Source organism: Procambarus clarkii, chromosome 27, assembly GCF_040958095.1.
Source record: "Procambarus clarkii isolate CNS0578487 chromosome 27, FALCON_Pclarkii_2.0, whole genome shotgun sequence".
Taxonomy (NCBI): Eukaryota; Metazoa; Arthropoda; class Malacostraca; order Decapoda; family Cambaridae; genus Procambarus; species Procambarus clarkii.
Window position 1 is genome coordinate 44971772 of NC_091176.1, and position 17239 is coordinate 44989010.

At 50.4% G+C, this 17239-nt stretch overlaps 1 protein-coding gene across 1 annotated transcript; it reads right to left on the reverse strand.

Annotated features, from left to right (window-relative positions):
* Positions 1 to 5472: 5472 nt before the first annotated feature.
* Positions 5473 to 6081, reverse strand: LOC123751261 (calphotin-like). Its single transcript, XM_045733354.1, has one exon. The coding sequence runs from the start codon at positions 6079 to 6081 to the stop codon at positions 5473 to 5475; it is 609 nt and encodes a 202-aa protein (XP_045589310.1).
* Positions 6082 to 17239: the final 11158 nt, after the last annotated feature.

A 17239-nucleotide genomic window follows, 5' to 3' on the forward strand; every position in this document is an offset into this window, starting at 1 on the left:
CCACACGGTTGAGGCTAGCAGCGTCCATATTGACAGAGAGAATGGTCGGGTGTACAGGATGAACAATGGATGGTTCGGGAGGTCAGAATTGAAGAGGTAAAAGCGTGCCAAGGTCACATTCACACCACCACTAAGATGTTTGGTAATTAAAGCCGTCTGCTCAGCTAAATATTTTCAAAACAAACGTTCAGAGTAATCTTTTTGTCTTATGGTAATATGTATCATTATACATTGATTTAGGGAAAATTAACATAAATTTCATGCGGTAAATAATTTGGCCGTACTCACATAAAACAGACGTTCTTCCACAGCTTTAAAGGTTTCTCAAGCCCCGGCCCTTTATCAGAGTAATGGGTAACTATTATTTGTTGAGTGTTTCACATGCTCTCCTAAGCTCCTCTCGCAGGTGATCATTAGATAATAATATTACTGGTAAAAGGGAGAGAGGGAGGGAGGGAGAGACCGAGAAATACAAAGTCAGAGACAGACACACGCAGTCAGTAACAGAACAACAGACTGTGAGAAGAAATACAGACTGATAGAAAGAGAAAGAGAGAGACGCAGAGACAGAGACAGTAAGGAGATAAACAGAGTGCAAATATATGTATGCATAGAGAGATGGATAGATAGATGGATAGACTGATGGATATACTTTTGGATAGAGGGATATATAGACAGATGAGAAGATTGATAGATAGATGGATGAATAAATAGATGGATGGATTAAAAATAGAACCAATTTAAACAGTGAGAATGTTAATATAAACTGTGTATTTCTCGTACTCACCTAGTTGTGCTTGTGGGGGTTGAGCTCTGGCTCGTTGGTCCCGCCTCTCAACTGTCAATCAACTGGTGCACAGATTCCTGAGCCAACTGGGCTCTATCATATCTATATTTGAAACTGTGCATGGAGTCAGCCTCCACCACATCACTTCCAAGTGCATTCCACCTGTTAACTACTCTGACACTGAAAAAGTTCTTTCTAACGTCCCTGTGGCTCATGTGGGTACTCAGTTTGCACCTGTGTCCCCTTGTTCACGTACCCACCGTATTAAACAGTTTATCCTATTCAATATGTAAATTCCTCAGAGAATTTTATGAGTAGTGATCATATCTCCCCTTACTCTTTTGTCTTCCAGTGTTGTGAGGTGCATTTCACGCAGCTTTTCCTCGTAATTCATGCCTCTTAGTTCTGGGACTAGCCTAGTGGCATACCTCTGAACTTTTTCCAGTTTTTTGTGCTTGACAAGGTACAGGCTCCATGCAAGGGGGGCCGCATACTTAAGGATTGGTCTTACATATGTGGTATAAAAGATTCTGAATGATTCCTTTCACAGGTTCCTGAAGGCAGTTCTGATGTTTGCCAACCTCGCAGAAGCCGCAGATGTTATTCTTTTGATGTGGGCTTCAGGAGACAGGTTTGGCGTTATATCAACACCTAGATCTTTCTCTCTGTCCGTTTCATGAAGGACTTCTTCTCCCATTTTGTTTTCTGTGTCTGGCCTCCTGTTTCTACTGCCTAGCTTTATTACCTTACATTTACTCGGGTTTAACTTTAGTAGCCATTTGTTGGACCATTCATTCAGTTTGTCTAAGTCCTCGTGTAGCCTCCTACTATCGTCCTCTGTCTTAATCCTCCTCATAATTTTTGCATCATCAGCAAACAATGAGAGGAACGATTCTATACCTTCAGGGAGATTATTTACATATATCAGAAACAGTATAGGTCGAAGGACTGAACCCTGCGGGACTCCAATGGGGAAGTCTCGCCAATCTGAGACCTCGCCCCTTACAGTGACTCGCTGTCTTCTGTTGCTAGGTACTTCCTTATCCAATGGAGAACCTTCCCTTTGACTCCTGCCTGCATCTCCAGCTGTTGCACTTGCCTCCTGTGTGGTACTGTGTCAAAGGCTTTTTGGCAATCCAAAAATATGCAGTCTGCCCACCCTTTCTTTTTCTTGCTTGATTTTTTGTTGCTTGGTCGTAGAATTCACTTAATCCTGTGAAGCATGACTTGTCATACCTGAATCCATGTTGATGTTGTGTTACAAAGTTCATTCGCTCCAGATGTTCCATTAGCTTTATTCGCACAATCTTCTCCATCAGCTTGCATGGTATGCAAGTTAGGGACACTGGCCTGCAATTCAGTGTCTCCTGTCTATCCTCCTTCTTGTATATAGGGACTACATTAGTTGTCTTCCAAATTGTTGGCAGTTCCCCTGTTACCAGTGATTTGTTATACACTATGGAGAGTGGTAGGCATAGTGCTTCTGCTCCTTTCCTTAGGATCCAAGGGGAGATTGCGTCTGGGACTATAGACTTTGTCACATCCAACTCTAGCAAGAGCTTCCTTACATCTCCACTGGTAATCCCAAACTCCTCTAGTGGTACCTGGTTAACTATTCCCTTTCTTATCTCTAGAACTTCTCCTTGCTCTAATGTGAAGACCCACTGGAATTTCTTATTCGGTTCCTCACACACTTCCTTGTCGTTTGTAGTGAATCTGTCTGCCCCTATCCTCAGTTTCATTACCTGTTCCTTCACTGTTGTTTTTCTCATGATGTGGCTGTGCAGTAATTTAAGTTGCGTCTTGTCCTTGCTTGCTTGCATTGTCGCTTTCGTATTGCCCTCCTGCCTCTTTTCTCATCCTGACGTATTCATTCCTGGCTCTCTTGTATCCTTCTCTGCTTTCAAGTGTCTTGTTATTTCTATAGTTTCTCCACGCTCTTTACTTAGTTGCTTTGCTAGTTTTCATCTCTGATTAAACCTAGGTTTCTCACCTGCATTTCCATTTTTTAGCTTTTGGACTGGGACGAACTTGTCTGCTGCTTCCATGCACTACTGCGTGATGTATTCCATCATGTCTTGCGCCGTCTTTCCCCTGAGCTCTGTTTCCCATGTTATATCTGTCAGGAATTTTCTTATCTCCAAATAGTTTCCCTTTCGGAATGCCACCATTTGGATTTCAGTTCATATAATATCACTCATATATATATAACCCACATATATCACACATATAATCCCACTTGGTCAAATAGATGTATTGATAGATGGATACATAGATGGAATAGATAGACAGAAAGATGGATAGATTTTTAAATATACAGTCCACATACTAAAATTTAAATTAAGTATGTACTTAGCCAAATAATTCCATATTGTCAAAGAGATGTATAGATAGATGGATGGATAGATGGATAAATAGATGGATAGATAGATGTATAGCTAGTTGAAAAGATAAATGGATATATAGATGGAGAGATATATGAACATTTTAATTGATGGATGCAAAGATGGAAAAATTGATGGATGGCTAAATAGTTAGTTGGAAAGATAAAGAAATAGATAGATGGATTGATAGACAGATGGAAAAATGGAAGACAGGCAGAGCCTCACAATGGCAGGTATACCCAGAGTGCAGTATATATATCAGGAAGCAGTTTACATAATTGTTAAGGTGTCACACGTGTGACGATAATCTCCTTCAAGAGATTGAGCCTGCTCTTCCCTCCAAAAGACGTCGACATAAACATCTATATAAAACAAGTATGGAAGAAAAATCCAACAACGACAACACCAGCAAGGTTTGCCAGAGCGCAAAACGTATGCAGCCAGGAACACCTGCTCCACCTCAAACCGCCAAACTACCTGTCTTGTCGCCGGCTCCTCGCTGATTGGCCGTCGGTCCAGCTCCTACTGCACTCTACCCACCATACTACTTGATGTCTGGGGCCGCCACGACCTCAGTCTTCAGAATATTCAGTGCTTTTGTAAGGTTAACACGTCTTCTTGGTAGACTAAGCTGTGGCTTACGTGTACTAAGAGAGGTGATAGCTTAAAGCCAATATTCCTGCACCTCTCATTTTATTGTATATTGCACAGCTTGTTATTACTCACTTGTCTTAACGTAACTTTTCATTTTGTCATTTGATTATTCTTATTATTTTGATTGATTGATTTTATTATACGAATTTGTATGTCCATTTTATTCATGTTTTGCTTTCTTTAACGTAATTAAAATTCCATTGTTAAAATTTACTTGTGTTTTGTGTGTCTTCTCCTTACCTTACCACAGGCGAAGTTCCAGATTTTCTATTTTTTTTGACTCTATGTGACGAAGCCATACCCCTAGCTTTGAACAGCCGAACACCAACGCGTTACCGTCACACACGTTACAGAACATGTAAAGTGACATGTGTGCGGAATATTTACTTGTGAAGGGAATATTTATTTTAAAAATATTAGATTTCAATAGCATCAGTTTCAGTTAAATATTTGTTCAATTAAATTATATTTTATTATTTGGAAAATAGTGCACTGTATTTTTTAAAAACTCCATATAAATAATTCCTCACATATATGGGGGTATTTACATATATAAATAACTAAATTGAAATAAATCAGTTACTTCTTATTATTGAGACTTCAGATTATTTAAATTAACTAAATTTGGGTATTTCTAATAAGGAAAATAAATGTTAGTTTAGCTTAACAGGAGCTTTTGGTTTAGCTGGGACGCGTGTCAGTCACGTGAGCCCGACATCCCTCATGTCGACTTGTGGCTATTGTGTCTCTCTCTGGGGACGATCCTTATTCTGGATAATACCAAACTCAGTTTCTTTGAGATTGAACATCAGGCTATTGACAAATTACATTATAATATAAATCACGAATATTGTTCACTTTATTCAATTACAAATTATTGCGAAATTTTCGTCTACAGTGCTTACCCCTGGGGCTGGTGTTTCCTACCTTCTAACCATACTCTCTGTAACTATGTGGCAACACTGTTTTTTAAGGAGTGAGTACGGGACTGAGGTATTTCCCTTGTTATGGGAGAGATCAGTGAGCAGGAGCATCATAGGAGTTTCGTTAACACAAAAGAAAACCCAGCACGGCTACACTCGTGTGTCCCGCTAGGAAGTCCATGATGGACCGTCTCATCTCCTTCGGCAGGGAGCATTCATGTCCCATAAATTTTTCTCTTATTTTACAACTTAAGGAATGGTATTTACTTAAGGAGAGGTAAATACCTCTCCCGGAAGTTTCAGTTTCAATACCATAGGACTGGTAAGTCGGGAAGAGAAGAATGGGGCGGCTTCAGAAATCTTGAGCGAGGAACTGGAGACGAGGTGAAGAGGTGAGATGAAAGATCGGTGGCACAACCACCGTGGGTAAGAATTGCAGCTGATGCTGTAGTTTGGTTGTAGAGTGGAGTGTTCATTGTTGCTCGCTGATGTGTCTTGCAGGAGGCAGGACTTCTCGTCGCGGTGTTCTTTAAAACAGCTGGCAGTTGAGGGTTGATTACAGATGTTGATGTTAAATCATTTCGTTATTGGTCTTCTTTTTTGTTGACGATTTCATCAAACTCTGGTCTTTGGTCTTCTTCTTGGACTTGTCGGTCTTGGTCGTGGTAGTCTGACTTGGTGCTGGCCTTGTGGTGCTATCGTTGGGTGTTGTTGGTGAGGTGTCTTAAAGGAAATCGGCAGGTGAGTAGTGATATACCCGTGAAGGAGGAGATGGTGTTCCAACAGACACGTCCTCATGCGATTCATCAGATGAGTGAAGAGCAGAGGTGGTAGATTGCGAAGATAGTGTTCTCAAAGGTAGAGTTCTTGAAGGTTGAGTAGCAGCAGTAGGTACTGCAGCAGAGGGGACTTCATAGTATAGACCCTCTACAGGGTCACACCCAGGGTCCACTGAAGCTGAATTCACGATAGGGACGGGTGAAGGGCTAGCAACAGCCGGAGAAACATGTGGAGCAGGAGCTGACAGTAAGTCTAAAAGCGTGGCCGCGTTCACAGTGATGTCACGGTTAGTAACTGGAATTGTAGTAGAAGTGGGGGTCTCAGGAGGCAGACTCTTGCGAGCTGAAGGTACTACAACAGGATCTGAAGTCTGCATTGTAGTGGCGGAATCGTCGTCGGATGTAGAGTCGACATCCTCCACAGAGTCAGTTGCTGGAGTTGAACCCGGAGTGTTGTAGACTTCTTCAGGAACAATGAAGGTAGGGAGACCGTTCACTTTGTAGAGAATTGTCAGGAGTCTCACAAATTCTCTGGGGTTAGTGCCAGTAGTCATTCTGGCCGTCGATATGAAAGCTTTTACTATGCTAGACAGTGGTTGGCCGGGATGGGGTGGAGGCGGCAATGGCTGGCTCGATGTGTTGCTGGTTGGTTGGGAGCAAAGGCCCCCATTGGCTGGTAGTGGCAGTAGCAGTAGCAGTAGGTCTTCCTCCCAGAATCACAGGGAAAATGGCGGCTTGGACGTTGAAACCTAAAGTTGAGGTGGACGCTGATTGGTTGGTTGCACCAGGGGTGGTGGTTCCGGTAGAAGATGTGTATTTTTTCCATGTTATGGATGATTTCTTGTCTATGAGGACAACGAATAGAGATTGTAGGATGATCGCCTTTGCAAAGCAATCAGCATAGTGTCTCTGACGTGCTGATAGAATAATGGTGATCAGCTGAACAGAGGCTACACTTCTAAATACTCTGGTTACATTTGCTGGTGGAGTGGGTGTACTCGTAGCACCAGAGGCACTGGTTGACTATGTGGAAACGTTCCATCTCCACACGGAATGGAGAAATGTGAATACCGAAGCTGTAAACGCCATTTCTGGTAGCCAGAATCAATGGTCTGGAAGGTATGCTTCAAGGAGCAATATCTGTTGAAGAAGTTAGCTTTATGGAGCTGTAAGCCCGGGTTGGATTCAGTGAAGTCGGTCATGAATGCGCTTTCGTCTGCTAGATCTTGATCAGCGATCCATTGGCTGAGATCATGAACAATGACAGCGTGAAGCCAGGTACTGACGTGGGAAATTGAGACAGAGGTGATGTCTGAGAAAAGTGGAGGTGTAGAACAGAACTTTGTCAACTTCCTCATCACTATGAAAGTAGCAGAGGATGTCCATGCCTTCCTGTCTAATGTCCTTAGGTGTCACTCACGCAACTTCTTTAAATAGCTTCAGGAGGGATGTCTTGGAGAACGGGTGCTCGTCAAAGAGCGTTCCCCGGATCCTGTAGCGTTTGTGGCCCATGGTGAACTTCCTGGTGGCCGATGGGTCTCTCTCTCTCTCAAAGACTACACGTCACTGGAGATTACCTCCCGTCCCTACCCGGCATAAAACACGGAGTTAGGAGTGGGGTCTAACCATCTAGAGAGACGCAAGTCTTCTGCCAATTATTTACCCACCCTGCAGCGCTAGGTGCGAGAGAGATCGTGATCTGTGATGTGATCGTGATCTGATCTCCTGGAAGGAGAGGTATTTAAATTTTCTATATATAAATTCTTTTTAGTTTTATTTGAATCTCATAATTTATTTTGTAAACAGTCGTCAGATTGTATGTATTAAGTTGTAAGTACAGACATAAATACTTTTGGTATTCTGTAAGTTCCCTACACCCACCTGATGCTGGTGCCCATCACACCCTCCTGTTTCTGTTTACCCCACACCCACCTGTTGCTGGTGCCCCCCACACCCACTTGTTGCTGGTGCCCCCCGTCATTCATCTGTTGCTGGTGCAACCACACCCACTTGTTGCTGGTGCCCCCCCCCCACCCACCTGTTACAGGTGCCCCCCACCCACCTGTTGCTGTTGCCCCCACACCCACCTGTTGCTAATGCTCCCTACACCGACCTATTGTTGGTGCCTCCGAACCCAGCTGTTGCTGGTGTACCTACACCCAGCTGTTGCTGGTGCCCCCACAACCATCTGTTGCTGGTGCCCCCACACCCATCTGTTGCTGGTGCCCCACACCCAGCTGTTGCTGGTGCCCCTAAACCCACCTGTTGCTAGTGCCCCCAACACCCAGCTGTTGCTGGTGCCCTCCACACACACCTGTTGCTGGTGCCCCCCACACCCACCTGTTGTTGGTGCCCCCTAACATCCAGCTGTTGCTGGTGTCCCCCACAACCACCTGTTGCTGGTGCCCCCACACCCACCTATTGCTGGTGTCCCCCACACCCACCTTTTGCTGACGCCCCCCACTCCCAGGTGTTGCTGGTGTCCCCCCAAAACCTACCTGTTGCTGGTTCCCCCCCTCCACACCCACCTGTTGCTGGTGCCCCCACACCCACTTGTTGCTCGTGCCCCCCACACCCACCTGTTGCTGGTGCCCCTCACACCCATTTGTTGCTGGTGCCCCCCACACCCACCTGTTTCTGGTGCCCCTACACCCACTTCTTGCTGGTGCCCCTACACCCACTTGTTGCTGGTGCCCCCCACACCCACCTGTTCCTGGTTCCTCCACACCCAGTTGTTGCTGGTGCCCCTACACCCACCTGTTGCTGGTGCCTCCACACCCAGTTGTTGCTGGTGCCCCCCCCCACACCCAGCTGTTGCTGGTGCCCAAACACCCAGCTGTTGCTGGTGTCCCCCACACCCACCTGTTGCTGGTGCCCCCACACCCACCTATTGCTGGTGTCCCCCACACCCACCTTTTGCTGATGCTCCCCACACCCAGGTGTTGCTGATGCTCCCCACACCCAGGTGTTGCTGGTGTCCTCCCTAAACCCACCTGTTGCTGGTGCCCCCCTCCACACCCACCTGTTGCTGGTGCCCCCCTCCACACCCACCTGTTGCTGGTGCGCCCACTCCCACTTGTTGGTGGGGGATCCCCACACCCACCTATTGATGTTGCCCCCTCACTCCCACCTGTTGCTGGTGCCCCTCCACACCCACTTGTTACTGGGCCATCCCTCACCCAGCTGTTGCTGGTGCCCACCCCCACCCACGTGTTGCTGGGGCCCCCAACACCCACCTGTTGCTGCTGCCCCCCACACCTACCTGTTGCTGGTTCCCCCACACCCACCTGTTGCTGGTGCCCCCCACACCCAACTGTTGCTGGTGCCCCCACACCCAACTGTTGTTGGTGCCCCCCCCCACACCCACCTGTTGCTAGTGCCCCCCACACCCACCTGTTGCTGGTTCCCCTACACCCAGCTGTTGCTGGTTCCCCCACACCCACCTGTTGCTGGTGCCACCACACCTACCTGTTGCTGGTGCCCCCTACACCCATTTCTTGCTGGTGCCCCCAACCCCAGCTGTTGCTGGTGCCCCCACACCCATCTGTTGTTGGTGCCCCTACACCCAGCTGTTGCTGGTGTCTCTAAACCCACCTGTTGCTAGTGCCCCCAATACCTAACTGTTGCCCCCCCACACCCACCTGTTGCTGGTGCCCCTCACACCCACCTGTTGCTGGTGCCCAAACACCCAGCTGTTGCTGGTGCCCCCCCCCAACACCCACTTCTTGCTGGTCCCCCCCCCACACCCACCTGTTGCTGGTGCCCGCACACCCACCTATGGCTGGTGACCCCCCCCCCCTCCCAACTGTTCCTGGTGCCCAACACACACAGCTGTTGCTGGTGCCCCAACATCCACCTGTTGCTGGTGCCCCCACACCCACCTGTTGCTGGTGCCTCCACACCCAGTTGTTGCTGGTGCCCCCCTCATACCCAGCTGTTGCTGGTGCCCAAACACCCAGCTGTTGCTGGTGACCCCACACCCACCTATTGCTGGTGTCCCCCACACCCACCTTTTGCTGATCCCCCACACCCAGGTGTTGCTGGTGTCCCCCCCAAACCCACCTGTTGCTGGTGCCCCCACCCACCTGTTGCTGGTGCCCCCACCCACCTGTTGAAGGTGCCCCCACCCACCTATTACTAATGCCCCCACACCCACCTCTTGCTATTGCCCCCTACACCCACCTGTTGTTGGTGCCCACCCCACACCCACCTCTTGCTTGTGCCCCCTCCCACACCCACTTGTTGGTGGGGCCCCCCACACCCACCTATTGCTGTTGCCCCACCCCAACTCCCACCTGTTGCTGGTGTCACCACATCCACCTGTTGCTGGTGTCCCCCACACCCACCTGTTGCTTGTGCCCCCACACACACACCTGTTGCTGGTGTCCCTCACACCCACTTGTTGCTGGTGCCCGCACACTTACCGGTTGCTGATGCCTAAACACCCAGCTGTTGCTGGTGCCTCCACACCCAGCTGTTTCTGGTGCCCCCCTCCCCCACACCCACCTGTTGCTGGTGTGCCCCACACACAGCTGTTGCTGGTGCCCCTACACCCACCTGTTGCTGGTGCCTCCACACCCATTTGTTGCTGGTGCTCCCCCTCACACCCAGCTGTTGATGGGATCCCCAACACCCACGTGTTACAGGTGCCCCCCACCCACCTGTTGCTGTTACCCCCACACCCACCTGTTGCTAATGCTCCCAACACCCACCTATTGTTGGTGCCTCCGAACCCAGCTGTTGCTGGTGTACCTACACCCACCAATTGCTGGTGCCCCCACACCCACCTGTTGCTGGTGCCCCCACACCCACCTGTTGCTGGTGCCCCCACACCCAGCTTCTGCTGGTGCCCCCACACCCACCTGTTGTTGGTGCCCTCCACACCCACCTGTTGCTGGTGCCCACCACAACCACCTGTTGTTGGAGCCCCCACTCCCACTTGTTGCCGGTGCCCCCCCCCACCCTCCTGTTGCTGCTGCCCCCACACCCAGCTGTTGCTGATGCCCCCCCCAAACCCACCTGTTGCTGGTGCCGCCCACACCCAGCTTTGGCTGTGCCCCTTACACCCACCTGTTGCTGGTGCCCCCCTCACCGACCTGTTGCTGGTGACCCCTCACCCACCTGTTGCTGGTGCCCCCACACCCAGCTTTTGCTGGTGCCACCACACCCACCTGTTGCTGGTGCCACCACACCTACCTGTTGCTGGTGCCCCCTACACCCATTTCTTGCTGGTGCCCCCAACCCCAGCTGTTGCTGGTGCCCCCAACCCCAGCTGTTGCTGGTGCCCCCAACCCCAGCTGTTGCTGGTGCCCCCACACCCATCTGTTGTTGGTGCCCCCACACCCAGCTGTTGCTGGTGTCTCTAAACCCACCTGTTGCTAGTGCCCCCAATACCTAGCTGTTGCCCCCCCACATCCACCTGTTGCTGGTGCCCCTCACACCCACCTGTTGCTGGTGCCCAAACACCCAGCTGTTGCTGGTGGCCCCCCAACACCCACTTATTGCTGCTCCCCCCCACACCCACCTGTTGCTGGTGCCCCCACACCCACCTATGGCTGGTGACCCCCCCCTCCCACCTGTTCCTGGTGCCCAACACACACAGCTGTTGCTGGTGCCCCAACATCCACCTGTTGCTGGTGCCCTCACACCCACCTGTTGCTGGTGCCTCCACACCCATTTGTTGCTGGTGCCCCCCTCACACCCAGCTGTTGCTGGTGCCCAAACACCCAGCTGTTGCTGGTGACCCCACACCCACCTATTGCTGGTGTCCCCCACACCCACCTTTTGCTGATCCCCCCCACACCCAGGTGTTGCTGGTGTCCCCCCCAAACCCACCTGTTGCTGGTGCCCCCACCCACCTGTTGCTATTGCCCCCTACACCCACCTGTTGTTGGTGCCCACCCCACACCCACCTCTTGCTTGTGCCCCCTCCCACACCCACTTGTTGGTGGGGCCCCCCACACCCACCTATTGCTGTTGCCCCACCCCCACTCCCACCTGTTGCTGGTGTCACCACATCCACCTGTTGCTGGTGTCCCCTACACCCACCTGTTGCTTGTGCCCCCACACACACACCTGTTGCTGGTGTCCCTCACACCCACCTGTTGCTGGTGCCCGCACACTTACCGGTTGCTGATGCCTAAACACCCAGCTGTTGCTGGTGCCTCCATACCCAGCTGTTTCTGGTGCTCCCCTCCCCCACACCCACTTGTTGCTGGTGTGCCCCACACCCAGCTGTTGCCCCTACACCCACCTGTTGCTGGTGCCTCCACACCCAATTGTTGCTGGTGCCTCCACACCCAATTGTTGCTGGTGCTCCCCCTCACACCCAGCTGTGGCTGGGGTCCCCAACACCCACCTGTTGCTGGTGCCCCCCCCCACCCACGTGTTACAGGTGCCCCCCACCCACCTATTGCTGTTGCCCCCACACCCACCTGTTGCTAATGCTCCCAACACCCACCTATTGTTGGTGCCCCCACACCCACCTGTTGCTAGTGCCCCCACACCCACCTGTTGCTAGTGCCCCCACACCCACCTGTTGTTGCTTCCCCCCCCCCACCCACCTGTTTCCCACACTCCCATGTGTTGCTGTTGCTGGTTCCCCCCCACCCACCTGTTGCTGATGCCCCCACATCCACCTGTTGCTCGTGCCCCCACACCCAGCTGTTGCTGATGCCCCCCCAAACCCACCTGTTGCTGGTGCCCCCCACACCCAGCTGTGGCTGTGCCCCTTACACCCACCTGTTGCTGGTGACCCCCTCACCGACCTGTTGCTGGTGCCCCCTCACCCACCTGTTGCTGGTGACCCCAACACTTACCTCTTGCTGGTGACCTAACACCCAATTGTTGCTGGTGCACCCCCATCCAGCTGTTGCTATTGCCCCCACACCAATCTGTTGCTGGTGCCTCCACAACCACCTGTTGCTGATGCCCCCCACACCCACCTGTTGCTGGTGTCCCCCCCCCCCCACCTTCCTGTTGCTGGTGCCCTCACACCCACCTGTTGCTCGTGCCCCCCACACTTACCTGTTGCTGGGCTCCCACACCCAGCTGTTGCTGGTGCCCCCCACACCCACCTGTTGCTGGTGCCTCCACACCCATCTGTTACTGATGCCCCCGCACCCAGCTGTTGCTGGTGCCACCCACACCCACCAGTTGCTGCTGCCCCCCAAAACCAACCTGTTGCCTGTGCCCCTAACACCTAGCTGTTGCTGGTGCCCCCACACCCACCTGTTGCTTGTGCCCACAACACCCAGCTGTTGCTGGTGCCCCCACCTTCCTGTTGCTGGTGCCCTCACACCCACCTGTTGCTCGTGCCCCCCACACCCAGCTGTAGCTGGTACCCTCACACCCACCTGTTGCTCGTGCCCCCCACACCCAGCTGTTGATGGTGCCCTCACACCCATCTGTTGCTAGTGCCCACCACAACCAGTTGTTGCTGATGCCCCCTCACCCACCTGTTGCTGGCGCCCCCCAAGCCCACTGGTTGCTGGTTCCACCCACACCCATCTGTTGCTGGTGCCCTCACACCCACCTGATGCTGGTGCCCACCACCCAACTGTTGCTGGTGCCCCCACACCCACCTTTTGGTTGTGCCCCCTTACCCACCTGTTGCTGGTGCCCCCACACCCAGGTGATCCTGTTGCCCCCACACCCAGCTGTTGTTGGTGTCCCAGCACCCACCTGTTGCTGGTGCCCACAACACCCAGCTGTTGCTGGTACCCCCCACCTTCCTGTTGCTGGTGCCCTCACACCCACCTGTTGCTGGTGCCCCCCACCCACCTGTTGCTGGGCCCCCACACCCATCTGTTGCTTGTGCCCCCCACACCCATCTGTTGCTGGTGCCCCCACACCCATCTGTTACTGGTGCCCACGCACCCAGCTGTTGCTGGTGCCCCCCACACCCACCAGTTGCTACTGCCAGAGTTTCTTTCACCCCATGCCCCTGTTACCTAGCAGTAAAATAGGTACCTGGGTGTTAGTCAGCTGCCACGGGCTGCTTTCTAGGGGTGGAGGCATGGTCGAGGACCGGGCCGCGGGGACACTAAATAGCCCCGAAATCATCTCAAGATAACCTCAAGATAGCCCCCCAAAACCAACCTGCTGCCGGTGCCCACAACACCCAGCTGTTGCTGGTGCCCCCACCTTCCTGTTGCTGGTGCCCTCACACCCACCTGTTGCTCGTGCCCCCCACACCCAGCTGTTGCTGGTGCCCCCACACCCACCTGTTGCTGGTGCCCCCCACACCCACCTGTTGCTGGTGCCCCCCACACCCTTTTTTGCTGGTGCCTCCCACACCCACCTTTGCTGGTGCCCCCCTCCCACACCCACATGTTGCTGGTGCCCCCACACCCACCTTTGCTGGTGCCCCCCTCCCACACCCACCTCTTGCTAGTTTCCCAACACCCAGCTGTTGCTAGTGGTCCCCACACCGACCTTTTGCTGGTGCCTCCATACCCATCTGTTTCTGGTGCCCCCTAAACCCACCTAGTGTTGCTGGTGCCACCTACACCCACTTGTTGTTGGTGCCCCCACAACCAGCTGTTGCTGGTGCCCAGACACCCAGCTGTTGCTGGTGCCCCTAACACCCAGCTGTTGCTGGTGCCACCCACACCCACCTGTTGCTGGTGCCTCCCACATCCACCTGTTGCTGGTGCCCTCACACACACCTGTTGCTGGTGCCCCCACACCCATCTGTTGCTGGTGCCTCCCACATCCACCTGTCGCTGGTGCCCACAACACCCACTGTCATGTTCACAGAAAATGGTACCATCCGTTTTCTATGTGTGGCGGAGCAGACGCCAGAGAAGGTAAACAAGAGCGTACAGGACGCCCGCCAAGCTTGGTAGCTACTAGTCATGTATCAGTTTAACTATTAAAGTCAGTAACCAAGCAATGGCTTTATATCAACCCTACAACCAAGACTTCCTCAGTAACACACAAACACCACATTGGCGACGAGGATGAACTGTGAACGCAGGTATTTGTTCAGTTTAAAACACAAGGGAGAAGCATGCTGCCTGGAGGAGGAAGAGAAGCTGTGAGCACCATACCCGATGCTGTATGCTAACCGATGCTGTGTGCTAACCAATGCTGTGTGCTGAACGATGCTGTGTGCTAACCAATGCTATGTGCTACCCAAGCTGTGCTTGCTGAAGAAGCTGTGTACTGAGGAATCTGCCGACGTTGTGTACGAAACGACGCTTTGATGTGTACAAAATCTGATGTTTTGATTACGAAACGACGCTTCGTACTACAAAATTCTTCACGCTGTGAACTGACTGTTGTACCAACTGCTGTACCAACTGCTGCACCAACTGCTGTACCAACTGCTAACTACTGCTGTGCCAACTGCTGTGCTGCTGTGAGTAGGAACAACACATGTACACAAGGGCTAGGTAAGAAGTCAGTTGCTGCTATATTGTGCACTGTTTTGAACTTTTGCATTAAAATGCTTGTGTGCTTTGCAAAATTAAAGTAATTACAGTGAATTCTTGACTAACATATACAGTGCAGTAAGTGTTTAGTATTCTGAGGAACATTTTAAGTGATAAGTTTACTTTTATTCAGTAAAAAAGTAAAAATGGCAAATATTCCTCAGTTTCCTGCATTTGATCCTGACTGTGACCAGACAAACCTGTCACAGAGGTGGATCAAATGGCTTAAAAGGTTTGAAATTTTGTTGATAGTTTCTGACATCAAAAGTGCTGAAAGAAAGCGTGCCTTTCTACTTCATTATGCAGGTGATAGAGTTTGTGACATCTTTGATACACTGAAAGACACTGGTGGTGCCAAAGATTATGACATTGCCAAAGCCAAACTAACAGAGCATTTCAAACCAAGGCAAAATACTGCAATGGAAATTATGCATTTCAGGAGAGCCAGACAAGTCTCTAATGAAACCGTTGATCAATACCACACACGTCTGCAGGGTTTTGCAACCCATTGTGAGTTTGCTGATATTGACAAAGAAATCAAACAGCAAATAATTGAAACATGCACATCTACACGTCTTCGTCGAAGAGCTCTAGAACTTGTTGATGATGAAAGTTCTCTTACCAAGATACTGTATATGGCTCGTCGAATGGAAGATGCTGCACGTGATGCTCGTGTCATGGAGTGCAGTGCCAACAACGGTTCTGCCACTGTTACTAACAGTGATGAGGTACATAAGGTTCAGGGAGGACACCGTGATCAAAGAAGATATCATGGCAAACCTAACAGTAAATTGAGCCGAGAGCCACATCACAACTGGAGTCATGGAACAAGACTCAAGCAGTCACAACGACCCACATCAGAGGGTGTTAACAATAAATGTTACAATTGTGGAGGAGACTACCCACACCAAGGTAGTGTTTGTCCTGCTAAAGGTAAGAAGTGCTATGAGTGTGGAAAACTAGGTCATTTTGGTGCTATGTGTTGTTCTGCACTCAAGAAACCACAGTCTATGAATAAAAGCACTGTACGAGGATCAGGTCATAGGGGTCGAGGTGGTAAACACAATATTGCACCTCATATCCAGAATGTTAATAATGTACAAGACAACATTTCATTACAACCAGTCTCAGATGACAGTGAATGTGATTATACTTATGGAGTACAAGCAATCACAGAATGGAATGATCTTCCAAACAACCCAGAGACTATACTATACATTGCTGGTATTTGTCTCAAAGTTCTCATTGACACTGGATCAAACATTGACACCATTGCTGAGTGCCACTATGAAAAATTTAAAAAACAGTTCCCAAAGCTTGAAAACTATAATGACAAAGCCACTGCCTATGCTTCAAAGGTAGCCTTGCCAGTGATTGGAACTTTCACTGCAGAGATTAAGTCAAAGAGTGCAATGCTCACTACTACATTCCATGTTGTTAGGAATGCAAAGGAGTCTTTACTCAGTTACAAGACTTCAACCATATTGGGGCTACTTCAGCTTTCTAATGCTGTAGCAGTGGAATCTGCAAACAATGTAGATGCTATTGTTGCTGAATTTTCTGATCGATTTAAATCCATAGGTTGTTATACTGATAGCAAAGTACATCTGCATATCAACCCAGATGTGATTCCAGCTGCCCAACCACATCACCGACAACCATTCCATACTCGCAAGAAAGTCGATGCCGAACTGGATAGGCTGATGGAACTAGATATCATTGAACCAGTAACAGGCCCAACACCATGGGTAAGCCCAATTGTCACTCCACCAAAGCCGAAGAATCCAGATGAGATACGCATTTGTGTGGACATGCGTGTTCCCAACAAGGCAATAATGCGTGAACGCCATCCTACACCCACTGTAGATGATATGATCTACCGCTTGAATGGTGCAACTGTATTTAGCAAGCTAGGTTTAAACAAGGGCTATCATCAGCTTGAACTTGATGATGAGAGTCGATTCATCACAACGTTTACGACACATCGAGGTCTGTATAGGTACAAGCGCCTTAGTTTTGGTATTAACAGTGCTGCCAAGGTATTCCAGCACATCATCAGCCAGGTATTGCAAGATATACCTAATGCTGACAACATGTCTGATGACATCATTGTTTATGGCTGTACCCAAGCTGAACACGACAAAGCTCTTCGTGCAATATTCCAACGCTTACGAGAAAAGAATTTGACGCTAAGCCAAGCAAAGTGTGAGTTCAATCAACATAAAATTGAATTCTTTGGACATGTACTTAGTGATAAAGGTCTGTCTCCAGATCC